The following is a 27,993-nucleotide window of genomic DNA, read 5'->3' as shown; positions in this document are numbered from 1 at the left end:
ACAATTTAAGTTGATCCATCGACTTTGCACGAAGCAGCTACTTCGATTCCAGAAATCAAGCCGACAGTGTCCCAAGATGAAAAACGTTTCCATGTTTTTGCTATTTCTCTTCGTTGCCGTTTGCTCGGCTGCGCGATTTCCATTTGAACCTCAGGGTGAGTATTTTCTCTTTAAAAATATACTTCGTTTTGTTCTTCCGTGACAGCTAAAATCGTTGGGGCGTAAGCAGGTCTAAGAATTTGTGAAGCTTTTTCGATTTACTTTAAAATACGGATAGAAAATATATTTTAAGACTTTTCTATAATCGTATTAAAAGTTAGAGAGTTTTCCAAATTCAGGGTTAAGGCGAAGAAGCTCTCTTCTACTCATTGAAAGAACTGTTAACAGTATTGTTTTCGGTTAATTGATTTGCGCGCGCTTTTGTAATTTTGTTAATATCTTTTTAATAGATTCAAAACTTTAAGCCACCGTTAATTAAGACGCAGTAAAAAAACAAACTCCCTTTCTCTTTTATTCTTCATTCCTGCTTCTTTTTGGGAATTTTTTTAGGGAAAGCTGTATCGTACAATCTCTCGATTAACGAATAGCGCGCCAAAATCTTTGACGAATCGAATGAAAAATTATATAAATTCTCTATCGCATCCATAGCTTTTGACTCAACGGTTTAAAAGTTTAATATGTCAAACAGTTTAATACGGCGTGAAACATTCTCGGAGACCCAGAGGCAGTTAGTCGTTGGACAGTTAGTGGGGCGAACAAAGGAATAAACCGGGCAGAAATGGGCGTGAAAATGATGCGCACTTGTACATGTAACTGCAAATTGTTAATTAACTCTGTTAATTGGTCAATTTCGCCAGAAACGTTTACAGTTTTTTTTTTCATTGAATTGAAAATTGTGTTTTATTATGTAGCGCTAAATGTCTCAAAATCCCAAACGCTTCAAGTTTTGCGCGTAAATATTGAGTGTTGACTGGTCAAGCTCAAATTCGTTCTAATATCTCTCAAACATTTAATCCTTGTTTTGTTTCATAGTTTATTCTAGCTTAAAGGAGCTATAGACCCTATGCAAATATGGCGGCTGTTAATTTTCGGCTCCCAGAACAATCATTTGTCAACAAAATTAAATTACTCTAACTTAAAGATAAAGTCAAAGTAAATCAGTGTATGAAGTTTAAAGGCTATACTTTCATCTAATGGGAAGTTACAGGGACATTTATGTTGCCCAAAACATGAAAACGAGGCTAGGCAGGCCAGGGTGACTTTTTCCATACAAATCTCTTAAATTTGAACGAGTCATAACTTTGCAGCCATGCATTTAACCCAAAACACTGAAACTTCTCAGAATAGTATAATATTTCATATATATTTAAGTGCCACCATCAGCGTTTTAAGGAACTCGACCAAACAACAGAAATGAATGACAACCATTTTTGCATAGGGTGTATGTCGCGGGGATTTCACGGATTTTTGGTCTAAACTGTTCTGATTTTTGTGGTATGGAACTTAACCTATGAAAAAAAAATCTTCGAACATCTGAACTCAAATACAACCTTAATTTGCAGAGAGAAATTAAATCAAACCACGTCTATAAATATCGATTTTTTAACACGCGCGGAAATTTTCATCCTACCAATCCGAAGCTCAAGACGCTTGTTAGCAGTTTCAGTGCTCTAAAATAGCAATTTTTAATAAAAATAGAACATCATTTTTAGGTTTCCTACGACACAAATATATATCTTGGCTGTTTAAAATCTGTGAAAATCTCTGGCAAACAAAGCCGAGTAAAACAAAATGAAAAGAAGCAAGAAAGCTCGATGTAGTATTTTTAGCCCTAGGGTGGTCGTTTTCATAATGAAACTTATCTAGGAAGGCAATGCTCGATTTTTGTCAAAATAGACGAAAAATATGACCAAAGTTTAATTAATTATTGGTTACTTAGTCACAAAGGTTACAATAGCAACGATTGTTGTTTTCTTTTGTTTTCAAACAAGCTTGATTTTCTCGAAATCTACTGAGATTGACTCTCCATTCATTTTTTGATATTATGTTAAAGCATTGTATGCTATATTTTTCGAGGCTAATAAATCTTTTCTTTCAGCGCCCGCACGCAGAACTTTGGAACACAGAGCAGCAGAACAAAGAGTGCTACAAGCTTTGTCGAGAAGAGATCGTAAGTAAAAAAATCTGAAAGAAGGAAGCTAGGATTTTAAGAACGGGAACAAGTGTCCATTGAATAAAAACGTCAACTTAGCAGTTCTTAACTGAGCTCAATTATAACGCTTTAATTATTCTCTTTGTGGGGCCTCTCACCTCTAATTTAGAGTTTTGCAGTCTCACATTTAGGGTACAAAAGAAAAACCTCACGAAAAAATATATAAATCTTAAATCAAAATCTTCGACTAGCTTAACTATTCAGACCGGGGGGCTTTTGAGGCCCGCGCTGACTTTAAACGCTTATACCTTTTTCAAGATTCAACCAAACCCTGCCAAACCTTGTGAGTTTATCAAAAACTTATCTGGGAATAGTTTGGTATGATAGGATGTTGTGTCAGGAACTTGACATCACCATGGCAACGGCATTTTGATAGGCAAGTTTTCCCAGTTTGTAATTTTCGTGTTTCTTTTAATGAAAATTAACTTAAATGCAATTAATTTTTACCTTTTTACGGTTTTTAAGCACATTTTTATTGATTTTGTGTACTTTGCAGTAATTTTGGGTGGTTTTTGGCACTTTGGAAAAATTTTGAAATCCAAGATGGAGGATCCAAGATGGCGGCTGTTTTGGCATCATAACAGTAACTGACTGTCACGTGATGTGACGTCATCATCCCACGTGACGTACACCAAAAGAAAGATGATTGGTCATACTTTACATCCTATAAGTTTCATTGTGATTGCTTAAATATTCTGGAAGTTACATGTGGGGGGGGGGGGGGGTGGCTCCTTTAATTGTATTTTGGACAACTTGGTTCTAATTTTTTTTTACTCGTTTTCACAGCTTGTGAAGATTGTGAAGGTTTTGGACCTGGCTGCTCGTGTGAAGCTCAAAAATACTGCGAGAGCGAGGGCTGTGGGACTGGAGAATGCACCACCTGCAGTATGCAAATTTTACTGTTATATGCTTTTTAATACAAAGTTTGAAATGAAATTCTTTTCCAATCCACTGCTACTAAAATTATTATTCCAAGTGTGTTTAAAAAGGGACACAATACTTGGCTTCACACTAGAGCTCGTAAGTATAATCTAAATGCATTTGAAACCTAGTTTGAGTGTGAAGGGGTAAAACGTACTTACTTGAACTTTACTTGGTGACCATGGAAACTTTCGTAGTTCAAAGAAGCCGAAGTACGCCGCCAAGTATGGTCTACACCACACTTGAGAACGCACTTGACCAATAGGAAATGGAAGCCAAATGAAAGCGGCGTGCAGCGTTGTCACGATTCTGAAGATGATAGACAGCTTTTACCTCAAGTATAACACAAAATGCGATTTGAGATTTTCAAGTACACTTGAGCCAAGTGCTTACTTGAAACAGACTTAGCTTCAAGTGTGAAGCCAAGTAACATTACTGTTATTACTGGATTCATATCCAAGATTATTTGCTGTGATTGTTTAATTTGTGTCTTGCAAAGTACCGCATTCCTATAATTAGAAACCCTCTTAACGCCAATCAACAGGTCATGGCCCGGGCCCTTTTACAGCAAACGATCACGTGGTACAGAAATAACACCTTGCTGGAGGGCAAGCAACGCGCTGGGAAAAAAACAAAGCGAATTCAATCAGTCATGCTTAGCTTTCGTCTTTTTGAATGTCCCAGAGCATAGCTTAATGGGTTTAATGTTTAGTGTTATTTGCTCATAAGTTTTACTGTTTCCTGAGAAAATACTGTTCAGTGTTTGGAGGTTTTTTTTCAAAAAATAAAACCATAGTCTTTTAACATTGTAAATTTTTATCCGCTCTTCGTGAATCGGTAATGAAATCACTTATGAACTTTGAGTCTCTTTTTCGGAGTCTCCGGACATTTTCGGTAGTCTTTGGAAATCTTCCGAAATGATCGGGAATCGTCGAAAAATGGCCGGAAATTTCTTGCTATACTAAACAAAATAATATTGGCCTTTTTGGAACTGTTTTTGTTTCCTTCTGAATAAAATTTACTGTTACGGTAAATTTTTTTCCTGTTAGTTTTAAAATGCCTAAATTGAACTTTGTTTATTTTACAGAGCCAAAAATTAAGTGTTTAGTGTTATCAAAGTAACCCCCATTCCAGACAATCGTAAAAGTAGAACTGTTCTTTACTTTTTGCTGAACATTGCAAGACATTTCTGTGTGTGACATGTCAATCACAACTCTATACAATGTTTTTTAGTCGTAAGTCATTTTTTTGTCTTTTTTCCTTTCCAGCAAAGAAAAGAACCGAGATGGTTGACTTTTTGCTGAAGAGAAAACGTAAGTCAGTTAACAAGAGAACTAAATGTAAACAAGGAAAACTCTCGATAATGCTACAGATTAAGTGGCATTCTCGACCCCATAGCCCTTTCGTTTCTCTTAGCCGGCTGAGCCTTGGCACGAGGAAACGAAGGGCTCTGGGGACACAGGATTTCCAGTCCTAGATTCTAGGACTTCTGGTCTTCATGTATGCAGTGATCATGACGTTTCAAAAGAATGTACGAGAGAGTCGTTACGTTTTCGACTTCCGTTTAGGAATTCTTTGTTCCAAAAAGCCACTCAAAACATTCGGATTAATTCAAAAATCCTATGTCCCCAGAGCCCCCCTTTTTCTCGTGCCAAGCCGGCTGAGAGAAACGAAAGGGCTATGGGGACGAGAATGATTAAGTGGTGGAGTAATCTCGTTCCCAGATCTCTGGCTTCGTCTACGAGAGATCTGGGAACGGGGTTAGTGGTGGATAACGCTTATCCATCCGGAATGCTACAGTATCAACGGGGTAGAAATTTATCCTGGTATAGCGTTTCCCACAATCAAAACAACTGAGCCCCTGAATAATACCTGTGAACTGGTCCAAAATAATAACAGTCATCTGAAAAATGACGCGTTTTTTAACGTGCAAGCAAATTTTCGACTCAACCCTCCCCATAGACCTGCTTTGGAAGAAAAAATCCCTGTGACATTATTCAAAGTCATGTCAAAGTGTGAAAGCAACACAATCCATTGAGATCTTAGGGGAGCGGGCAAGGGAGGGGTTTGTTAAAGTTTGATCATAAGTTTTATGTCTGTTATTGTTTGACTCCTCCAACATGGCTGCCATGAAAACACTCTATAGACCCGTGTTTGAACAAAACCCTTTGATGTTATGTAAACACTGAAAACTTAAGAACAAACAAAATAAGAAAGCTAAAGTGAAGGTGTTTGTTTAAGTTTGATTAAATTTGTCTTTTGATCTCGTTTTCCCAGCCAATGATTGCTCAGACTGTGCAGGGTTTGTCGCCGGGTGTCCTTGTGAAGCTCACGTCATTTGCAAGAGCAAGGGTTGCCACAATGGAGAATGCAACCATCTTAACTGTGGTATGCAAATTTTTATGCTATATGACCTGTAGGAACAATTTTGTAGGAGACTGAGAATAAACGTTAATGAAAGTGACCAAAATAAGTCCATTACAAACCAAACGTTTCAATAATAACAACAACTACAACTTTATTCGCACCCCTAATTAAATTAAATTTGCAATAAAGACAAGAATAAAAATAAAATACCTTATTATAGGAAAGTACGATACATGTTATTAACGCGAATTTCAAAAATTCGCGTTAATTTTATTGATGTAAACTTGTTTACTAAAAGGATTTAACCAGAACTTTTCTTAATTTCGCGTTAATTTTATTACGCGTAAATTTTTTTCGCGCTGTTAAAATGCTTCGTTATATTCCTATAATAAGGTAAAGTGCGTGGCTGCCCAAAATAACCACCATTGGCTAATAAGATTAGGCAGCCATCTTTAGAGTTTACTACAATAATTTTTAAAAGGGTCAGGTGTACTAAAGATTTAAATGAAAAATAAATACAAATACAAGAACACACAAACATAATCTTAGTTTACTTAAGAAATTTAGTGAAAAAGGTGGAAAATTTCGGGCTTAGCCCTTCATTAGCGGTAAAATGATCGTTAATAAAACGATTATTTTATAACCGATCATTTTACCACTGACAAGGGGCTAAGCCTGAAACGTTTGGCTTGTAATGAAGGTATTTTGGCACTTTCAATAACGTTTATTCTCAATCTTCACAATTACAAGTGCCACGCATCGAACGGAGATTTATTCTTTTACTTTTAAACAATTTTACATACCATTTGATAAATAGTTTTGAAAGAAGATGTTTTGGTTCTTTCCACTGTAACCAAAATCATTACTCCAAATTGCTTGAAATCGTACGCAACATTGTTACTTAATAATTCATATCTTACATTCTATATTGCGTTTATTTTACCGCTAGTAACAATTTAAGCATTTTATTGGTATATTGCAATTCCTGAGTTTTGATTGGCTAACAGGAAATGGTATATGAGCTCATATACCATTGACCACAAAAATTGTAGCCGGTACGCGTCAACGAAAACAGCTGGGGAGCTCAAATAGTGCAATTCTTTGGGCGTTTTTGATCAAATAACTATTCCACTCGCGCTTGTTGGATATGTGATCGTTATAACCATCTCATATATATCCAACACGCGCTCGTGGAATAATTTTTAAATGTGCACTCTCTTAAGGCCATATTTACATGATTCAATTTTCCTGGCAATATACAAGACAGCAATCGTTGCATCCAGTTACAAAAAGAGATAGCACCCCATTTTATCAATCTGCAATGCACTGAAAAATGTTTAGGGATTTCCACAAATTGCTCGACTTTTCCCAAACGTTGCTCAAAAGTTGCTCCGAAATCCAAAACGTTGCTCGAAAGTTGCTTCAAAATCCAAAAAGATGCTCGAATGTTGCTCCGAAAAATTCAAACCTTGCCTTTAACTAAGAAAATTCTCCAAATATATGCTATTTTTAACATTTTAAGGAAAATATTTAAGAAACTTATGGAAAGCCCTAAAAATGTTGCGTTGCGAGTAGCAAGAAAATTACAACTATCCTTGATCACTTTACGCTCAAGACTTCTTTAATGATCTTATTAATTACAAAACTAGCAATAAGAACAGAATCGAGAAATACAAGATAATCTTAGTATGAAACAAAAATGGTTAGAGATGGATTTGTTATATGCACGTTATTTTGTTTTCGGAAGCTATAACCATCTCATATATATCCAACACGCGCAAATCTTGTAGTATTTTAGGTATTTTAATTGTGTCCCCAATTAGTCCATAAGGGCTAAACACACAGACACGGTAATAAAGATTTTATCTTTATTTATCACATAAATCCTTTTTTTTCAGCGCCCGCCAGCGGAGCTTTAAAACACAGGGCAGCAGAACAAAGAGTGCTACAAGCTTTGTCGAGAAGAGACCGTAAGTAAAAATTTCTGAAAGAAGGAAGCTAGGATTTTTTAAAAGAATGGGAACAAGTGTCTATTGAATAAAAACGTCAACTAAGCAGTTCTTAACTGAGCTCAGTTATAACGCTTTAATTATTCTCTAAGTGGGGCCTCGCAACTCTAATTTAGAGTTTAACAGTCTCAAAGTTAGGGTACAAAAGAAAAAGCTCAAGAAAAGTTATAAAATTTAATTCAAAATCTTCGACTCTAGTTTAAAGGAATGACGTCACAGACAACACATCTTGAAAGTATTGGCAAGTTTTTTCAAGTTTATCGTTCGTAATCCGTCTTAATCTTCGTAAGTCGAAACCATACTTGGTTACAACCTCGTTCCCAGGGCTTTTCCCTTGGGAAAAGCCCTGGGAACGAGGTTGACTTGGTTAGTCTCAGTACTCTTAGTACTTTTAGTACTCCTTTGTTGTTTTTCTATGTTAGACAACTATTATTTGAAAGTTTCCTTCAATTTGAAAGTAATCAGAAAAATGACTTAAACTGTATCGTAACATTGCTCCTTTAGAGCAGTTTTCAATTGAGTGTCGTAAAACCAAAACCAAATTAATTAACCAATCAACACTCGAAGCAGATACATGTAGCTGGCGTGAAGCGCGAAAACGTGCCTGAGCGAGTCACGATTGGTTTTAGTTTTACTCCTGATTGGCTGAGAAGTGGCGCGAGATTTTTAAGCCAATCACTAAGCGTAGTGATGTAAAACCAAAGCAAACTCAATTTACTTTCGACACTCAAGTTAAAACTGCTCTAATTGTGTTTTGAACAACTTGGTCCTAAATTTTGTGTTTTGTCTTCGTTTTCACAGCTTGTGAAGATTGTGAAGGTTTTGGACCTGGCTGCTCGTGTGAAGCTCAAAAATACTGCGAGAGCGAGGGCTGTGGGACTGGAGCGTGCACCGCATGCAGTATGCAAATTTTACTGTTATACGCTTTTTAATATTAAATAGATTTAGCCAAGCCTAAAAGCGGGGCTCCCAATTTACTGACCAATAACAGAAATTAATATACAATCTTCGTTCACTGTCCAAAATCCACGCGCGCAATTGGTTAAAATAGATCACGTGATTTTGCTTTACCTGTCGTCAGCAAACTCAGACAGTGCAGTATTGACAATAATGCACGAAAATCGTGCATTATTGAAGGTGTCTTCAGCTTCAAAGCTTGTAGAAGTGGAAGAAAAGTATATTCCTCAAATTATCAACGATCCAATACCAAAAAAAATCGAAGAGGATAACAACTTGAAGCGCTTTCATGTTCAAAGGTAAACTGCAGCTCAATAAATACATTTTTGTGTGCGATTGACTTGCTTGTAGTTGCTTGATTCAGTTGATTGTGAAAGCCATCGACTTGCATTGAACAAGCTTCTCGCTGACTGTATTTATTTTATGAACCATTTTAAGCTTTATTTCTGTACGGCTAATTTGTGATATTTATATTATTGATGTAATCCCGTGTAATTATGTACTACTACATTTCTTATTTTTAAACATTATGTTTGTTGTTTGAAGTTCGTTAAGTCGATGATCGCTTGCAGTTCGATGCAGTGTACTCAGATTGTATATTAAAAGGGTTAGAGTCTGTTCGTTCGTGTTTTGTTGACAAATACACGCACTTGCTGGCCTCACAATGAACTCAAAATTTTCAATACTGCACTCGGCTACGCCTCGTGCAGTATTGAAAATTTCTCGTTCATTGTGCGGCCAGCGCGTGCGTGTATTTGTCAACAAAACACTCACAACAGTCTCTAACCCATAAAAACATAGCACTTGAGCCCGCTATCCAATGTAAACCATTGTTTAGACAGCGGTAAACTAAAAAAAAACACATTCGACCTCGATGAGTTCTATATGTGAGCCGGCGATATGGTCATGTGATACTGGTTAGCGGATACCTTGTTTTGACAGCTGTCAATTGACCATAACATGGATGTCAAATATAAAAAATTTAAGCTGGCGTTAACCATAACCTTAAACCGATTTCTGGAGTATGGCCGCCATGTTGGGGCAACTTCGTCGCACGCGCCCGTGAGGCATGCCGCTAGCCATGATGACCATGAAAAACCAAAAGCATGGGTCTGTTAATTTTCTATGGGTATGGGGCTCTGCTCTGCGGCCCTTCGGGCCGCTGGGAGCTCCGCTATAAAGTTTTAAATGAAACTCTTTTCCTTTCCACTGCTACTAAAATTTTTATTACAAGTTATTTGAAATCGTACACAAACATTAATATTGTTACTGGATTCATATCCAAGATTCTTTGTTGTGATTGTTTAATTTGTACCTTGCAAAGCACTGCATTCCTATAATTAGCACCCTCAAACCTTTTACTCCTAAATGCGTATTTATTTGGAGGTGCAGTCTTTGAACCACTTGTGACTTCATTTTGTTCCGTGAATTGCTGATGGACTGTTGGACTGTTCATTTTGAATATCGGTTGCATTCTCACAGAGCTTATCAGAGAAAACACGATCCGTTTTTCGTTCAAAGGCCAGTACACGTGTAATTGGTCAAGGTTCCCTTTTCAGGGTTTTCCAATGATAACGTCAGAACGTTTTTGGCCAGAAGAAAGGATATGAAGAGTAGAAAGTAATGAAATGAGAAAGCCAATTTTTGGCTTATGCACGTGCACCAAAGTGAAATATGGAATTACGCCATTACTGGCAAATCACCGTTTAAAGTGACGTTTTTTACGTTTCAAGATAATGAAATTTTATGTCCAGGTTTTAAGCTAAAAAATGTTTGAATTTAAGAATTGAATTATTGGAGTAAGCTATATAGCGTATCCCCCAAAAGGACACAATTTTTAACAAAAATAAGACTGCCGACATTTTCAATACAAGTAGCAAATTCATGCATGCGTTACTTACTTAACTTGACCATTGCTTTTAGGTTTAGAGCAGTTTTCAATCGAGAGTCGTAAAACCATAACCAAAGTAATCATGCACTCTGGCCAATTGCAAAGGACACAGACAATCCAGTGAACCAATCAAAACTCGAAGCAAATACATGTAGCCGCACGAAGCGCGGGAAAACGTGCGCGAGCGAGTCACGATTAGTTTTGGTTTTGCTTCCGATTGGCTGAGAAAGTAGAACGGGCTTTTTAAGCCAATCACTAAGAGTGGTAATGCTAAACCAAGGCAAACACGAATTTCTTTTGACAATCATGTGAAAACTGCTTTATGTTGATGTAAAGATGTTTTAAAGCTTGATCCTTATTCTAAATACAGTTGAACCCCGGTAACTCGAACTCTGAAGGGAAACGAAAAACAGTTCCAGTTAGCGGGGTTTTCAAGTTAACCGAGTAAAAATGACTGAAAAGTGGGTCCAAGGGAAATGGAAGTTAGTTCGAGTTAGCGGGGTTGTTCGAGTTATCCGAGTTCGAGTTACCGGGGTTCTACCGTAGATAACTCTTCGTTTTTTTTTTGTTATCCAGGTAAAAGAAAGAGAACCATCTCTGATTTGCTGAAAAGAGGAGGTAGGTTTCAGAAATCAACTTAAGATATAAGATAACAGAGGAAATCAGCCTTAACGGAGATTGATACCCAAGAAACCAGTCTATGATGAGCGAGAGGGGGGGGGGGGGGGGGGGATTATACAATCCCATTTTCCAGCCCCGTTTTGTTTTTAAATTACCATTTCCCAGCCTATTGCTTTTCCGAATTTCCAAGTCCCATGCCCACAAACTGCAGTTCTATTGTTTATTTGTTTGTAACCCAATTGCCTATCATTTTTGTCTAAATCCCTGTTTCCATTTTACACCTTCAAGTCCCTCTCTTAAGCACACAGAGAGCGACTCTAAAAATGGATAGGGCGTAATTATGTACAAGGTAGCGCAATATACAATAGAAAAGGGCAGAGAGAAAAGGGGAAACTTGTTCCGTTCCGGTGCAAAATATCTGAGAGGCTCTTTAAAGAACTACCAAGGGTCCATCAGAACGAGATCCCGGCACCTAGGATACCTCAACCTCAGAAGTAGTTTAATTCGGATGTTTGTCGTTTATTTTTGAATTACTTTTCACAGACGCAATTTGTGAGGACTGTCCGGGGTTTGGACCTGGCTGCTTGTGCGGCGATGCTTTACTTTGCACCGAGAAGTGTGGATCTGCTGGAGAATGCAACTCGGGCAACTGCAGTCCAACTGCATAAGGTGTGACTAGAGTCTTATTCTAGATCTATATCTTTCGTGGTCTCGCGGGCTGATTAACAAAACTTCCCTTTCCTCATCATCAATGCCACAAAACAAATAAATAAATTAAAAAGATTTCACAGTGCAAAAAAGATTGAACGAGTACCGTATTTACTTGAATAAGCGCCGCGGCGCTTATTAGAATTTTCGCGCCTCAAGTGCGGCGGTTATTCGAAGGCGGCGGTTATTTGAGGGCGGCGCTCATTTAAAAATTTGGACGCCACAAAAAATCTAATCTTTTACAGTAATTGAAAATAGCGCCTTTTGATTGTCAGTCTTCGTCTCTTGCTGAAGAGAGAATACTATACAAGTAGCGCTAGCTGTCCGATCCTGGCAAAGTTCAACAAAATTTACAGAACTCTGGGCCGTAACTGACCAGACCTTTGCCATAGACGAGGCAAGATGTTGTTCCGGGGCTCAGGGTTCATGCGCCCTCAAGAAAATTTTGAAATCTAGAACACCTTAAACTCTCTCAAGAGACATTTTACATGAGGTATTTCATCTTGTTCAACTGGGGATTATTTTCCCAACAAAGCATATTTTGTTTTAAATTTTGGGTAAAAATCGAGACGAGGCAAGTGCCTCGTCTTGTCTCTTGCTAGTTACAGCCCTGGAACTAAGAGTGTTGATAGAATAACTTATGGCCGAGCGGAAAAACAATCACTCTGAACTGCAAAACAAAACATCGCTTTATGGAAAGAAATGTCCAAGTTTGTTTAAGAGTTGCTTTGTACTGCTGTTTTTAGTAAAACGGAATTCCCGGCCGAATAAGCGCGCATCGGGACTGCGGCACTTATTCGGGGCGGCGCTTATTAACTTTTTGGTCCTAAATGCGGTACTTTTTTCGAGCGCGGTGCTTATTCGAGTAAATTCGGTATTTTTTTAGAACGCGCAGGATTAAAAGCCTGGATGTGGATTGCAGTTCATGAAGTTTGATTTTTTTGACGGGATGAAAAGAAATTAAAATTGTCTTTATGGTGACATTTTGAATTTTTTTATCATTAAATACAAAGAGGGACACAAACATGGCAATTGCATTTCAAATACTGTATACGTAATTTTCCCAGACTTATTTCCCTAATAACTCGGTTGTGAAAAACGCTGCAAAATTGTAATTTTGAAAAAAAGTTAATTATTTCTGCTGGCTTTACAATATGATTTTTTCCTAATTTTTTTTTTTTTTACAAGCAAACAGTTTTTGTCACACTGATAAAAACCAAACATCACCTTGTTCCCAGGTTCTTCTCGGTTAAAACACAAAAATCCAAGATGGCGACCATTTAGCTTAGTGTCCCGCCAAATTAATAAGAGCTACAAACCTGCACTTTATTTACTAAAAGCTTTACTAAAAGCAACGCTGCTAATAACGTTAATGGCATTTTCCCTCTTTTTCCTCAGCTACCAAGCTGCATCAACGTGGAACACAGCATTTCCTTTGGAAAATGTACCTGGTCGTTGTGTTCAGCAGCTTTCGTTTTTTGCCTCAGTTTGCACAATTAAGTAGTGTGATTGCCCGGGGGGGGGGGGGGGGGTACTCCCATAAATTTCGGATAGGGTGTGCCGCGAAGGTTCTTAAACCCCGACCCTTTTTAAGGATAAAGAAAGCGAAAATTGATACCCTTTTTAAGGCCCAAAACCGAAAAATGACACCCTATTCAAGGGGAGAAGCGTTCCGTGACGACCCAAATAACGGCCAACTGCGCACGGCAAAATACATATCTTTATAAAATCGCTTTATTAATTCTTTAACGGTTAGTTCAGTTTTAAGATCCCTTTTTATTTTTCGTTTAGCTGGGCGTTTATTTTAGCTGATTGAATTTAAGTACCCTATCTAAGGATCACACCGGGAACACAATGCCAAAAGGAGGAAAAATGATACTCTATTTAAGACTGAGAATCTCAAAAACCATATCCTATCCCGCGGCACATACCTATATAGCCCATATATGGGAGTACCCCCCCCCCCGGGTGTGATTGCGATACTAGTTTATATGTAGCCTTTTTAAGCATATCCGCAAGTTTTAATGTATATTTTTGAACTTGTATTTTCAACAGTCTTTTCTCAGTAATAAATAGTTAGACAGGACTCCATGTAAATCAGCTCTGCTGAATTGGAATTCTCCTGTTGAAATATTTGATTAAAAAGGTATTTAATATAATAGTAATTTGTGTCCTGATTTATGTAGATTCGTAGCTTTTCGAAAAGATGAATAAAAGGTTTGCTTATAAGTCGAAGTCTGACTGGCTGTGTGTGTTCTTCTTTTCGTTTGAATTATATATACCTTATTATAGGAAAATAACGCTTGTGTTAATAAGGCATTTGAAATTAACGCGACGTAAATTAACGCGAATTGCGCCTGTAAGACAATTGTCCGCATTAACGTGATCTTTATGTATCTAAATTGAAGGCGAGTCTATTTTGGTAATAGCAACCTCTGTTACTTTCGTCCGAATCGAACTAATAATAATAATAATAAAAACTTTATTACCGTGTCTGTGTGTTTAGCCCTTATCGACTAATTGGGGACACAATTAAAATACCTAAATACCTAAATCAAACCCCCCTGAAACAATTAGAAAAGTGAATTACAGTGAGATGTTAAACTGAAGCAATACACAAAACGTTACTGTGCTATGAGTAGATTTCAGTCTTATTGCGGAATATACTTCTTTTTCCAGTTTCACATCTTGGCTTCTTTAAAGACTGCTTGGATAAAAGCTTTGTACTTTAGCAGCTCAAAGACGGTCTCTTTCTTGATTGTTGACTTCAGAGAATCTGGCCGCAGCGGGAAGATTCAGAAAAATTTTAAATTGAAAAAGCATGATTCGATTGCAATCATGAACAACCTCGAGAAACTTAGGAAATTCAAGAGTAAGATTGAAGAACTGGAATGACTCGGAGACAGCATTAAAACACGTTGCATGATATCGATGTGGTACTAGGCATGAATAGATTGTGCTAGTAAATTCAGGAAAAGTTGCTTCACAATATACCCAAAAGTTGCTCTAAAGTTTCTCAAATATCCAAAAGTTGCCACCAAAATTTAGAAAAGTTGCTTGCTGTCTAGAGTCTAGAGTCGTTTTGTTTTAGATAAATACTCAAAACGTGTTTGTTTGTTTGTTTGTTTGTTTGTTTGTTACCATTTAAACATTTTCATTAAATTTCCTTACAATCATTAAAAGAGGCCAAAATGCCATTGTTATATGAGAAATATAAATACTTTGTTGTAAACAATATACTCTTTAAACTCAACATAACTTCAATAATAGATAAAAAAATAAAAAAATTAAAAATAAAAATGAAAAAGATAAAAAAGATACAAATCCTTCGAAATGAAACGACCTTTTATGGTTTAGATCGGTTTTATATCGATTTGTTGCTCAAAAGTTGCCAAGGAAGGCAAAAGTTGCCCTAGGTTGCTGGTACTACAAAAAGTTGCTCAAAACGCTAAAAGTTGCTCAGAAGTTGCCGAGCACAATCTATTTATGCCTATGTGGTACCTTTATTTGCCTTATTTGCATTGTACATCCAAGCAATATTTAATTTAAAATGTCCCTAAACCCTTCACTTTTTTAAACTTGGCCCTCCCTAAACTCTCCATTTTTTTAGGACGACCCTCCACTCTGAAGCCCCAGCCCTCCCCTTCCCAGTTAAAAACGTACCATCCCTTAGCCCTGTTCTATATTATCCAAGTCAAGTCTCCTTTACAGCTGTTATTTTGGTCGTCACGCCACGCTTGTTGGAAAAAGCGTTGCGTGACGAACCGAAGGAACGGCAGCCATTGAGCGGGAGCGAACGACTTCTGAAAAAATAATTAAGGCAAGGGGTAGGGATATTAAAAGAAGTCAGTTGAGCAAAGTTGCGAATAAAGTAAAAGTATAAAAGCAAACTGATTCACTTGTATATTAAAAGAAGTGATTCCTTTTTGTCTCCAAGACGCTTTCCATCCTTGACAGTGGTCAGATCTTTAATCAGTGCAAGCGTTTCTTCCACCAGTTGTTTGTCTGCCGTCTCACGAAAATTCACAGTGTGAGTCAAAAAGTCGAGCAGCAGATTTCCTTCGGTTGATTTCTCATCAAACACCTCGGTAACATCGATGGGATATTCTTGGCTGTATATTTCGTGTTTCCAGCCGTTGTCGTCAGCGATCTTGATAATCTTCTCAATTGTTTCGTACTTTTCGCTCTCCGTGCCCTTACCATACCACTGCTTGGGTTGCATCAAAGATACCTGGTATGCAAGGTCTTGATCCTCGACGATACAAGAGAAAGTTCCCTGGTGGCTAAGTTCTTTCTCAAAACAATGAATCAAGGCTTGCTCGATGTCAACATAGTAAATACTGTGTATGAAATGGACCAGGTCAAACTTCACTGATTCACCCTGACACTGCTGACCTTGTTCTGTTAATTCTTTGAACTCTTCAAAGGTTTGTTGGCAAATGTCAAAGTCAGTGTTTTGATCGCGCAATGTCAATGAACTTGGTAGGTTTTCGATGGCAGCTTTGTAAAGACCACATGAATATTCACTAGGCTCGATGGCTCGGTTGAACAATTTTATGTGATGGCCTTGCTGGCTTTTCTGAAATTCCTTTTTGATTATTTTCATGATTTCCAGATCCATTTCTCCCGTTCCACTTCCAACACTTAAGATATTAAAACGCGATCGATTTTGGCACGAAGGAAGAATCCTTTGAATCAACGGCGGTATATGATCTCGTAATATCTCGAAATTCTTCTTTCTTTCTCCAGATTTCGCTAAGAACACATTTAAACTTGTAACATAATGTACTCCAGAGGTTAAGGCAAACGACGTCATATTTTGCACCTAGATTGAAGAAGAAGCAGTATTAAAATGTGGGATATAAGTTGTAGAAGAACGAATGAAGTCAACCTTTTATCTATTCGACACGGTAGAATTGCTTCTTTACTGAGAAAGTAATGAAACGAAACGAAACATCTAAATTTACATTTATTTAATACGTATTCTGTAGTAACATGAATGTATATTGGAACCTTTCGAAACGAACCGTGGCGTAGATAAGGCGTTGGCTTGAGTCATTCTTAAAATCTACCTATCTCGATTTCTCTTGAATATAGCTTCTAATACACTAGAGAAAATACTGCGAATATGACTACGTTTGCCTTGACCTCCGGAGAACATTATGAGAAAAGTTTGCGTTTGTTCGTGGCAAAATCTGGAGAAAGAAAGAAGAATTTTGAGTTATTACGAGACCATATACCGCCGTTGATTCGAAGGTTGACTCTTCCTTTCTGCCAGCAACGATCGCGTTTCAACATCTTAAGCGTTGGAAGTGGAAATGGGGAATGGATATGGAAATTGTGAAAATTATCAAGGAAGAATTGCTGAAAAGCGAACAAGGCCAGCATATGAAGTTGTTCAACCGAGCAATCGAGCCTAATGAATATTCTTGTGGTCTCTACAAAGCTGCCATTGAAAACCTGCCCAGTCCGCTAAACGATCAATTGACAGAGTTCGAAATTTGCCAGCAAACCTTTGAAGAGTACAAAGGAAGCCAGGTTAAAGCGACGAAGTTTGAGATGGTCCATTTCATTCAAAGTATCTACTATGTCGACATCGAGCAGGCCTTGACTCATTGTTTTGAGAAAGAACTCGGCGACAAGGGAATTTTCGCTTGCATTGTCGAGGGACAGGACCTCATATACTGCGTCACTATGAAGCAGAGCATGCAGTGGCAAGGAGAGGACACGGATAGCGAGAGCTTTGTAACAGCTGACAAGATTATCAAGATTGCCAACGACAAAGGCTGGAAGCATGAAATATACAGCCACGAATATCCCATCGATGTTACCGAGGTGTTTGATGAGAAATCAACCGAAGGAAATCTGCTGCTCGACTTCTTGACTCACACTGTGAATTTTCGTGAGACGGCAGACAAACAACTGGTGGAAGAAACGCTTGCACTGATTAAAGATCTGACCACTGTCAAAGATGGAAAGCGCCTTGGAGAGAAAAAGGAGTCGCTTCTTTTAATTTATAAGTAAAGAACCTTGCTTTTAGTGGGTAGACCTCTGAAAGGTATCATTTTCGGTGAGAAACAACTGTTGGCCTGATCGATTGAGTAACGTGTAGAGACATTTTAGGATTTAGAGAATTATAACCACAAATGTAAGGAATGAGTTAAGAAAAAAAACCATAGTCAATAACAGTGTTGTGCACAAAATATAATAAAGAGAACGAAGAGGAAGATCGTTATCATCGTAAACCAAGTTTTTGTTCATATTTTTGCAAGATGAGACGGAAAAAAATACGCAATATTTCAGCTCTATTTTAGTCATAGTCATGTAATTATCATGACTGCGTGTTGCATGTAAAAACTAATGAAAGTTACTTTATGTGCCTATGAAGTAAAAATTAACTACTGATTAGGGCCTGTGCAATAATTATCGGGGGGGGGGGGAGGGGTTGGAAAATGGGCTTCAAGTAGGAAAATATTAAGAAATACCCCCCCTTCTGAAAGAGGTGATTTTAGTTATTGCTCCCCCCCCCCTCTGATCAGTCAGAAACTTTGTATGACCCCCCTTTCACACACCGTTTATTTACACATACCCAGCAATTTCTTTTATACACCCACCTGTTATTGCTACGAGTTAATGTTTGTTCCAGACACAGATATCCAGCAATTCTACAAGTTTACTTGTTGGACATCCGTATCTGGAACAAACATAACCTCGAAGCAGTGGTCAACACAACCATATTGTGGCTGTTCGTCGGCAAAGCACAAGCGAGACGACAGCAACAACTCACAGTCCTGTGCGGTAACGTTTGGGACATCTCACAAGAATTCTGATGCAGCAAAGGGTCTATTAAATGCTAGTCTCCTTCGCAGCCGCTATTTGGGATGCCACGAACGGCTGCGAAGGAGACTAATTAAGGTGACTCGATCGAAATAAATGACGTGCTGTATGCCTGTCAAAAATGTCTAATTACTTTACCATTTCCTACTCGATTTCCCTCAGACTTTCGCATTTTACTCTAAATTTATCGAAGATTAATACACACGCCAATATGTCGATGTAATGATTGCGAGTTTTGTGCAATGCTACTTTTATTGAACACACCTATTTGGATAAAACTGCTATTTACAGAAAACTGAGCGCTAGGATTTCGTTTAAACTACTGCAATTAGCTCATTATAACATCTTAATATGACTCTCTAAGTTTCCGAGAAATCGTCGGAACAGAAACCTCAATACAATTTGATCATCAAAATATTAATCTCGGGCAAACTTCAAGGCTTGGAACGCTCCAGCTCTTCCACATTTCGCCCAAAAGTACCATAACCGAAGACAAAGAAAGTTCAATGCATCAGTTTTGATAGCTCCAAATCACATTCGGCTATTTGCACCGATGAAAAAGTTTGAGAAAATACTATAAACTCACCATTTGCGTCAAAATGTAGGAAGGTCGCCAAATTAACGTTTTTCTAAATTACATGTAAACCATCCGTACGAATTACTTAAAACAACCGGAACATTAAATTGAACATCTTACACAAATTTTGTGCTACTCTACATTTCTGGAGCTGCCTTGATATGGATGAATTATTTTTTTGAAGTGAAGCACTACTCCAACTCTCTATTGAACACGGCCATGTTGTCATGGGCCTGTTTTCGCTGGCGGGATGCGGGATGAAAGGAAATTTAAAGGCGGGATGCGGGATTGTAAGGGGTCGGCGGGAGGCGGGAAGTTGGTTATTTTCGTGGCGAGACGCGGGAATTCTTGTCTTTTTCGGGCGGGAAACGGGATGCTATAGGTCGCTATACAGTCTACTTTTTCGTCATTATCAGCGTGCGTGTGAATTTTTGATCCTTATCAGCAAAATCAATTTGCGGTCCGACCACCGTCTAATTTTTAATTAAGACCTGTCACAAACATGTCAATTTTTTCTATAAAATCCATTTAAAAATCACGTTTCCAGCAGATATAGACGATAAACGATAAAAGAAGACTCCGTGGGGCTTCATTGTTCATTGTTCTAAATGAATGGCTTCTATTGTCTTTAAGGACGTTCGCGCGAAAATCTTCCAACATTGCAATTTTTTTAAAATTTCACCAGAGCTAGTTTATTAGTTACTTTTCTCAGAAATGTAAAAAAAAAGTGGGGGTCACCGACTTCGTTTCCGAAATACGATAACCGAAAGAGGGCGCGTATTTGGATAAATTTCACTTCGTCACTCGATATGACCTTAGCGGCTTCGGGCGACAAAATATTTTAAATTAATTGATGTAGGCTAACTTTCTTTGCCTGAATTTATTTTAGTGGGTCTATTGTACAAATATATTTCGGTTTTGAAGTCCCTTAAGGAAAATCTTGCTTTAAAGAATTGGATTTGCGAACACTCGAGACTGGAAAATGTGACTAATTTGGTCGCGCGCGAGGGGAGAAAATGAAAAAATAACAAAGTTCCAACATTGGAAATTCGCTCATTTTTTGTCAATCAGTAGAGATTTATCGGTAAAGTTGGTATATCCCGAAAAAAGTGGGGGTCACCGACCGTTTAAGAGAGGAAACTGCAAGCGAAGTTAACGCAACGGCTACCAACTCTATATGTGTTTGGAAATGTTTTCTGGGCGCGCGAACTTATCCCGGTTTCCGCACGTAGCATGGAGCGTCTGAGCGGATGGGATGCTAGTCCATCGCAGGGTTACCCCCAGCAGTAAATTCGCCGGTACCCATTTTTACACCTGGGTGGAGAGAGGCACTATGAGAGTCAATTGTCTTGCCCAAGAACACAACGCAGTGCCCTGGCCAGGGCTTGAACCCGGACTGCTCGATTTAGAGTCCAGTGCACTAACCATATTAGGCAACTGCAAGCTTCTTGCTGTCAAAAATCAAAATGGCGAAGTGGATCGTCATAGCCTAGTTGCATTCCCTCCAAGTTAAATGGAAATGCAGCATGACAGGAAGGACAGCTACTACAACAACAGGTCATCAGCCAGAGAAAAAGAAATAACATCGATACTTCAGAGAAACGACAGAGCATCATTAAAGATCAACGAATGAACGCCAACTCAGGGTAAAGTAGGTAAACCATAGATTTACCAAAGTGAACTAGCTACTCCTGTCTATCGTTATCATTGACCAAGGCAACTGTAAAGATCTACTGTAATACGATAACTTGGGAACAGTCGGGGAAAAACATTTTAATGCGGCGGGATCGGGATGACGCGTCCGAAGCGAGCGGGATGGCGGGAAAGAGGAAAAAATGGTGGCGGGAAGCGGGAATTGCAAACCCTATGTTAGACCCTCTATTAATTATATATTTAAAATAAGGAGCTTGCACCATGCGTCACGGTATTCTACATCAATAACAAGGTTGCATTAAGCCTTTCAGTGAGAACAATAAACACTTGAAATAAAATGTAAAGCCCCCTCCTCTTGATTTTTTTTTTACTTTGAGCCCCCCTGTCCTTGCTTTGATTTTACTTTATGCCCCCCCTCTGGTTTTCCAACCCCCGCCTGATAATTATTGCACAGTCCCTAATAACAAGAACTTTTTTAATATAAGAACGTTGAGGCTGAGAAGGGCCAAAGTTTTAGAACAACCTAAGAACGTATCCAAGGCTGAAATTTGGGTAAGAACGATATTTGTGTTGCAAATGACGTATATAAATTTTCAAGCTCAAGTCGTAGAAAAAAATAAGAGCGCTTAGCCTCGGTCGAAAATTAGACGTTTTTACAAAAAAACTGTAGGCTAATAAATACTATTTTTCCCTTTCGCATCTTTTGCCATATCAATTTGGTTTAACCAGTTGCATGGTCTGCAACTGACAAGCGGATGGGCGTCTAGAAAATGAATTTATTTACGTATCACCGGAAGTTATGACGGCGGTATTTTTGTCACGCAATGTCACGCAGACGTATTGCCAACTAATTTTCACGCAAGGAAACAGGAAAGACTATTATACAGAATATTATCTCGAAAGTACTCCTACTCCGATCTAAAGCCCTTTATTAACACGTATCAATAACGACAGGTGGTGGTAATGTAAGTCACTCCCTTCCAGCTCAACCCACACAAGGAACAAAGCATTTGCCAGGTGAAACCTTGCTAAATGCACCTTGAACAATTTCGGAGTATCAGTAAAATCCATGTCCATTTTCGTGTCAATAAGTTGACTTCTCGACAAACTGAAACGATGTCCGAATAAAATGAAAAAGAAAGTGAAATAAAGCTGTTGTAACTTTATTAGTTTACGTCACGTGTCATTCTCCGGTTGTACTTAACTGGTGTAAAGCAGAGGGCTGCTCAATATTTTAAAATTCCCTAAAGATTGTGCAGGATTCTGTCAAAAATGGGCATATCGTCCATCGTCCATCTCTACTCGTATATCGTACAGAATTCAACGTCTGGGTTCAAGCACATGCCTTAAACCACAGGCAGACCACCCTATGTGTTCGTAGTTAATTATTGTTGTTGACATGAGACGAACAAAAGAAATTTTGAAATCTGTAAGGGCTACTGAAATAAAGCTCTGGAAATTAAATATCTAAACTACATTTCGCTCTAAATATCTTAATGAAGTTGAATGAAACGTTTATCGACTCAATTGTTGCATTTCTTCGCCTGCGCGGGCCGTTTTAAGCGCCTTTTTAACTGATTTAGCAGGCCGAAGGTCGGTAATAGAGAAAGAGAAGACAAGACTTGCAAGTCGGCGGCCGACAGCAGCGACCTCCTCCACTTCAAACCAGAATTAACGCCAAACTTCTGAAAATCTCACCTATCTGACGACGGCTATCGATCGGTGAGTTGTTGCTCTATCTCTTCGCCGAATTTGAACTTCATCCCTCCAACAATTTCCGAGAAAATCCACGCTGAAATCATGCATACGGCTTGCTGACTATGATCGGTGCTCAACTCAGCGACCAGGGAAATAACATCATCGGCCGGCCGTTTCAAATTCACCAATCTCAGGTTTTGAGCCGCGGCGGGCTGCCGCGAAATGCCAAGCGCTGATTGGTGAATTTGAAACGGCCGGCCGATGATGTTATTTCTCTGGTCGCTGAGTTGAGCACCGATCATAGTCAGCAAGCCGTATGCATGATTTCAGCGTGGATTTTCTCGGACATTGTTGGAGGGATGAAGTTCAAATTCGGCGAAGAGATAGAGCAACAACTCACCGATCGATAGCCGTCGTCAGATAGGTGAGATTTTCAGAAGTTTGGCGTTAATTCTGGTTTGAAGTGGAGGAGGTCGCTGCTGTCGGCCGCCGACTTGCAAGTCTTGTCTTCTCTTTCTCTATTACCGACCTTCGGCCTGCTAAATCAGTTAAAAAGGCGCTTAAAACGGCCCGCGCAGGCGAAGAAATGCAACAATTGAGTCGATAAACGTTTCATTCAACTTCATTAAGATATTTAGAGCGAAATGTAGTTTAGATATTTAATTTCCAGAGCTTTATTTCAGTAGCCCTTACAGATTTCAAAATTTCTTTTGTTCGTCTCATGTCAACAACAATAATTAACTACGAACACATAGGGTGGTCTGCCTGTGCTTAAACAGGCGCATCTGGAATTCAAAAAGGGGTCATTCTCTTGATGCCTCCTCTACAAAGGTAACCTGATGATTTAATTAGAGGCCTGATTTAGTTCAGATCCCAGATATAGCTCCTTTTTCAACTGAGGGAGAAAATATGACTTCGTTTGGCTTAATACGTACTGGAACCACTTATCAGAAACGCTACAATGCGTTCATAGCGAAAACTGGAGAAAGAATGAAGATGTTTGAGATATTACGAGATCATCTACCGCCAATAATTCGAAGGATTCTTCCTTTGAGCAATATACGATCGCGTTTCAATATTTTGAGCGTTGGAGGTGGAACGGGAGAGATGGATATGGAAATCATGAAAATAATCAAAGACGAATCTCTGAAAAGCGAACAAAGTCGCTTCATGAAGTTGTTCAACCGAGCCATCGAGCCTAATGAATATTCGTGTGGTCTGTACAAAGCTGCCATTGAAAACCTGCCCAGTCCACTAAACAATCAACTGACAGAGTTCGACCTTCGCCAACAGACTTTTGAAGAGTACAAACAAAGCCAGAAGGTATCGGTGAAGTTTGACATGGTCCATTTCATACACAGTATCTACTATGTCGACATCGAGCAGGCCTTGACTCATTGTGTTGAGAAAGAACTAAGCGACAAGGGATTTTTCGCTTGCATCGTCGAAGAGCGGGACCTGTCATACTGGGTAACTGTAAAGCAAAGCAATCAGTGGCATGGAAAAGACAAGGGGGGCGAAATCTACGAGACAACGGACAAGATTATCAAGATTGCTAACGACAACGGCTGGAAACACGAAATATACACTCAAGAATATTCCATCGATGTTACGGAGGTGTTTGATGAGAAATCAACCGAAGGAAATCTGCTGCTCGACTTCTTGACTCACACTGTGAATTTTCGTGAGACGGCAGACAAACAACTGGTGGAAGAAACGCTTGCACTCATTAAAGATCTGACCACTGTCAAGGATGGAAAGCGTCTTGGAGACAAAAAGGAATCACTTCTACTCATTTATAAGTAAAGAACCTCATGGCTTGCTTACAGAGGGGTAGACTGCGTCCGGCGCTATAGGTCTTATAGACTGTGAACATTTCCTCTGTTAATACAAAGAAATGTATCGTTTTCGGTGAGAAACAACTGTTCGCCTGGTAGTTAGCTTAAGTATTGATCGAGTGACGTGCATTCCAATTTTTGTTTAAATAATTAGGTGTGAGAGAATTGCCATTAATGCAAGAAAAAATTCAGAACTATCTCAGACAGTTTTTAATTGAACATAAAGAAAGCGAGGTAAAAGATCATTTTTTGAAGTTTTGAAGTTTTTGTTTAGTTTATTGCGAGATGGCTGAGATGTAGAGAAATACACAATATTTCGGCTCTATTTCAGTCATAGTCATGGAATGATTAGACTTTCTCAAAGTCCTTCGACGCGCGGTTTAGGTATGTCACGTACGAAGGACTTTTCCAACTTGCAAAAACGGGTCGGTGAATAAATTATAACCGCGGCCAATCAGAGTCGAGATCTCAAAGAAAGTGTCATTCAAATGTAAATCGATGCTTCTTGACGCGTCATTTCTTGTCACATCGAGGTCACATCATGCGAACAGCGAAAGAAGCGATGGAAATTGCACAACAGGGTCACGGGAAACGATGAGTTAAAAGAATATCAACATCTAACCTGTGATCAGGCTTTCTTTTTTTTTCGTGGCGGAGGGAAGGTGACTACACCGCCGCGAGAAAAATAACGCCTGATCGCAGGTTAATCAACATCAGGCCATAGAAGCGTATCTCTGCGGAAAAAATGTTTCTGTGCCCACGGAAGCGGGCAAAAGCTTAACGTTTGAATTGGCACCGTTTGCACTCGACTACATGTGAAATTGGAGGCGACACGACGATAGTCCTTGTTGTTGTCCCTTTAGTATCGCTCATGAAAGACCAAGTTTACTCTTTGCAAAACCGTGGGATTGCGGCCTCATATGTTGGAGACGACTGCAGCGACGAACAGTTAAGGACATAATTGATTTAAAGTTCAGAATTAGTTTTGGAAGTCCAGAAGCACTTCACAACATTTGCCATCACATATTTCGCCGATTAAAAGTGTTTGCAATCTTAAACTATCTATGTTTAGGAAGCGATTTAATGTGTATTCAAGTAATGTTCAGCTATCGCTTCATGACCAGCCTTCAACGAATTCAACGTTTACTTTCTTCTGCTTTCTTCACGATCTTCTCGTTTTTGTCGGCACAGTTTCTACAAATAATATTTGTAGTCAGTTCAGGTTCTGAGAATTGCCGTCCGGCGAGGATTTCCAGGTCTAAGCAAGCCTTGTTTTTTCCCCTGGGCCGATCAATCTTCGCCTGTAATCGTTTTTACGACTTCCTTAGCGCAAAGAATACAAATTTGCTCTTTCGAGCAAGGAGAAACCGAAATTCGCGTGATCGTTTAGGTCGGAGTTGACCCCGCGCTACTTTCCGCCATCACAAAACAAGAATTATTGAAACTTGACTCATGCTAGAAAAGTCACGCGCTCGCAGAAACACCGCCCCCTGATAATTGATACCTGTTGCTATTGGCGGGAAACTTGATTCAAAATCCTTCAAGCGGGACAAGTCGCCCTCTCGCGACTTCGTCACTCGCGGTCGTCGCTTCGCGACGCTTTTCGGCTCGCTTCGCTCGCCAATAGAGGGCGACTTGGTGCAAGTCTATGGAATGATCAGTAATAAAAAAAATAATTCTTAATAAATAGAGCTAAAAAATCTCACGGATCTTTTTTTAAAACGTTAAAAGCACTACAAAAGTGTTCAAGAAATTCTCAGGGGGGAAATATACTTCTTTTTCCAGTTTCACATCTTGGCTTCTAAGACTGCTTGGATAAAAGCTTTCTACTTTAGCAGCTCAAAGGGTCTCTTTCTAGATTGTTGACTTCAGAGAATCTGGCCGCAGCGAGAAGATTCAGTAAAATTTTGAAGTAAAAAAGCATGATTCGATTACAATCATGAACAACCTTGAAAAACTTAGGAAATTTAAAAGTAAGATTGAAGAACTAAAAGAACTTGGGGACAGCATTAAAACACGTTGAATGACATCGATGTGGGACATTTATTTGCATTGTACTTAGCAATATGAATTAAAAAAAGACCGAAAAAGGCTTGACTCCCTCTAAACCTTCCACTTTTATTAGGCTTGACCCTACCTATTAAATCTCTCCATATTTTAGGAAGACCCTCCCCTCTGAAGCCCCAGCCCTCCTCTTCTCAGTTAAAAACGTACCATTCCTTAGCCCTGTTCTATATTATCCCAGTCAAATCTCCTTAACAACTGTTATTTTGCTCGTCACGTCACGCTTGTGGGAAGAAGCGTTGCGTGACGAACCGAAAAAAACGGCAGCCATTGAACGGCAGCGAACGACTTCTGAAAAATTAAGGCAAGGGGTAGGGATATTAAAAGAAATTGAGCAACTTTGGGAATAAAGTAAATTATAAAAGCAAACTGATTCACTTGTAAATTAGAACAAGCGATTCCTTTTTCTCTCCAAGACGCTTTCCATCCTTGACAGTGGTCAGATCTTTAATCAGTGCAAGCGTTTCTTCCACAAGTTGTTTGTCTGCCGTCTCACGAAAATTCACAGTGTGAGTCAAGAAGTCGAGCAGCAGATTTCCTTCGGTTGATTTCTCATCAAACACCTCGGTAACATCAATGGAATATTCTTGGCTGTATATTTCGTGTTTCCAGCCGTTGTCGTTAGCGATCTTGATAATCTTCTCAATTGTTTCGTACTTTTCGCTCTCCGTGCCCGTACCATACCACTGCTTGGGTTGCATCAAAGAAACCTGGTATGCAAGGTCTTGATCCTCGACGATACAAGATAAAGTTCCCTGGTGGCTAAGTTCTTTCTCAAAACAATGAATCAAGGCTTGCTCGATGTCGACATAGTAGATACTGTGTATGAAATGGACCAGGTCAAACTTCACTGATTCCCCTTGACACTGCTGACCTTGTTCTGTTAATTCTTTGAACTCTTCAAAGGTTTGTTGGCAAATGTCAAAGTCAGTGTTTTGATCGCGCAATGTCAATGAACTTGGTAGGTTTTCGATGGCAGCTTTGTAAAGACCACATGAATATTCACTAGGCTCGATGGCTCGGTTGAACAATTTCATGTGATGGCCTTGCTGGCTTTTCTAAAATTCCTTTTTGATTATTTTCATGATTTCCAGATCCATTTCTCCCGTTCCACTTCCAACGCTTAAGATATTAAAACGCGATTGTTGTTGGCAGAAAGGAATAGTCCTTTGAATCAACGGTGGTATATGATCTCGTAATATCTCAAAATTCTTCTTTCTTTCTCCAGATTTCGCTAGGAACACATTCAAACTTTTAACATAATGCGCTCCACTGGTTAAGGCAAAGGAGGTCATATTTTGTCGCTAGATAGATTGGGGCCGTAAGTGAATCAGAGATACCTGCAGTTGCCTCTTCTTTCTCTTTGCACGCGTGGAACTGATAAACCGAAACGAAAGATCTAAATTGAAATTTTTGCATGTACTTTGCAATAAGAACCTTTTGAAATCCTGTTAATTACACAGTAAGCCTGGGGGCAGACGCCTATTGCGTGACGTGTGAGACCCTAATTAGTCTAACGACACGCAATCGTAACAGTTGGCTAATGAGAGCCCTTTGTTGCTAGTCGGTTCTGAGGCCACTTTTGTAGAGAAACAGTCAACCAAAAACGGGGCCATAGGCGCCTATGGCCCCGTTTTGAT

General features: G+C 39.1%; 5 protein-coding genes across 6 annotated transcripts; 3 read left to right on the top strand and 2 right to left on the bottom strand.

The window, feature by feature from the left end:
* Positions 1-22: 22 nt before the first annotated feature.
* On the top strand, positions 23-13,851 carry LOC144660662 (uncharacterized). The gene is made up of 10 exons (XM_078521343.1): positions 23-155; positions 2,099-2,170; positions 2,999-3,097; positions 4,402-4,446; positions 5,411-5,521; positions 7,399-7,470; positions 8,311-8,409; positions 10,934-10,975; positions 11,522-11,647; positions 13,085-13,851. Exons 1-9 carry the CDS (start codon positions 77-79, stop codon positions 11,644-11,646), a joined length of 744 nt encoding a protein of 247 aa, XP_078377469.1. The 5' UTR covers positions 23-76; the 3' UTR covers position 11,647; positions 13,085-13,851.
* Positions 13,852-15,446: 1,595 nt separating this feature from the next.
* Positions 15,447-16,425, bottom strand: LOC144661502 (histamine N-methyltransferase-like). Its single transcript, XM_078522284.1, has one exon. The coding sequence runs from the start codon at positions 16,305-16,307 to the stop codon at positions 15,582-15,584; it is 726 nt and encodes a 241-aa protein (XP_078378410.1). The 5' UTR covers positions 16,308-16,425; the 3' UTR covers positions 15,447-15,581.
* Positions 16,426-16,892: 467 nt separating this feature from the next.
* LOC144659447 (histamine N-methyltransferase-like) lies at positions 16,893-25,932 on the top strand. 2 transcript variants are annotated; one of them, XM_078519892.1, is made up of 2 exons: positions 16,893-16,998; positions 23,545-25,932. In XM_078519892.1, exon 2 carries the CDS (start codon positions 23,559-23,561, stop codon positions 24,255-24,257), a length of 699 nt encoding a protein of 232 aa, XP_078376018.1. In that variant the 5' UTR covers positions 16,893-16,998; positions 23,545-23,558; the 3' UTR covers positions 24,258-25,932. The 2 variants fall into 2 exon arrangements, with proteins under 2 accessions (XP_078376018.1, XP_078376017.1); XM_078519891.1 differs by lacking the exon at positions 16,893-16,998 and having other exon boundaries at positions 23,225-24,682; positions 25,835-25,928.
* On the top strand, positions 17,026-17,720 carry LOC144659457 (histamine N-methyltransferase A-like). Its single transcript, XM_078519904.1, has one exon. The coding sequence runs from the start codon at positions 17,075-17,077 to the stop codon at positions 17,708-17,710; it is 636 nt and encodes a 211-aa protein (XP_078376030.1). The 5' UTR covers positions 17,026-17,074; the 3' UTR covers positions 17,711-17,720.
* Positions 25,933-26,715: 783 nt separating the features above from the next.
* Positions 26,716-27,390, bottom strand: LOC144659134 (histamine N-methyltransferase A-like). The gene has a single exon (XM_078519580.1). It carries the CDS (start codon positions 27,388-27,390, stop codon positions 26,728-26,730), a length of 663 nt encoding a protein of 220 aa, XP_078375706.1. The 3' UTR covers positions 26,716-26,727.
* Between the last annotated feature and the right edge of the window lie 603 nt (positions 27,391-27,993).

The sequence above is a fragment of the Oculina patagonica genome, chromosome 7 (assembly GCF_052425735.1).
Source record: "Oculina patagonica isolate OP01 chromosome 7, crgOcupat, whole genome shotgun sequence".
Taxonomy (NCBI): domain Eukaryota; kingdom Metazoa; phylum Cnidaria; class Anthozoa; order Scleractinia; family Oculinidae; genus Oculina; species Oculina patagonica.
The sequence above is the reverse complement of the archived record's forward strand: the minus strand, read 5'-3'. Positions and strand labels throughout refer to the sequence as shown.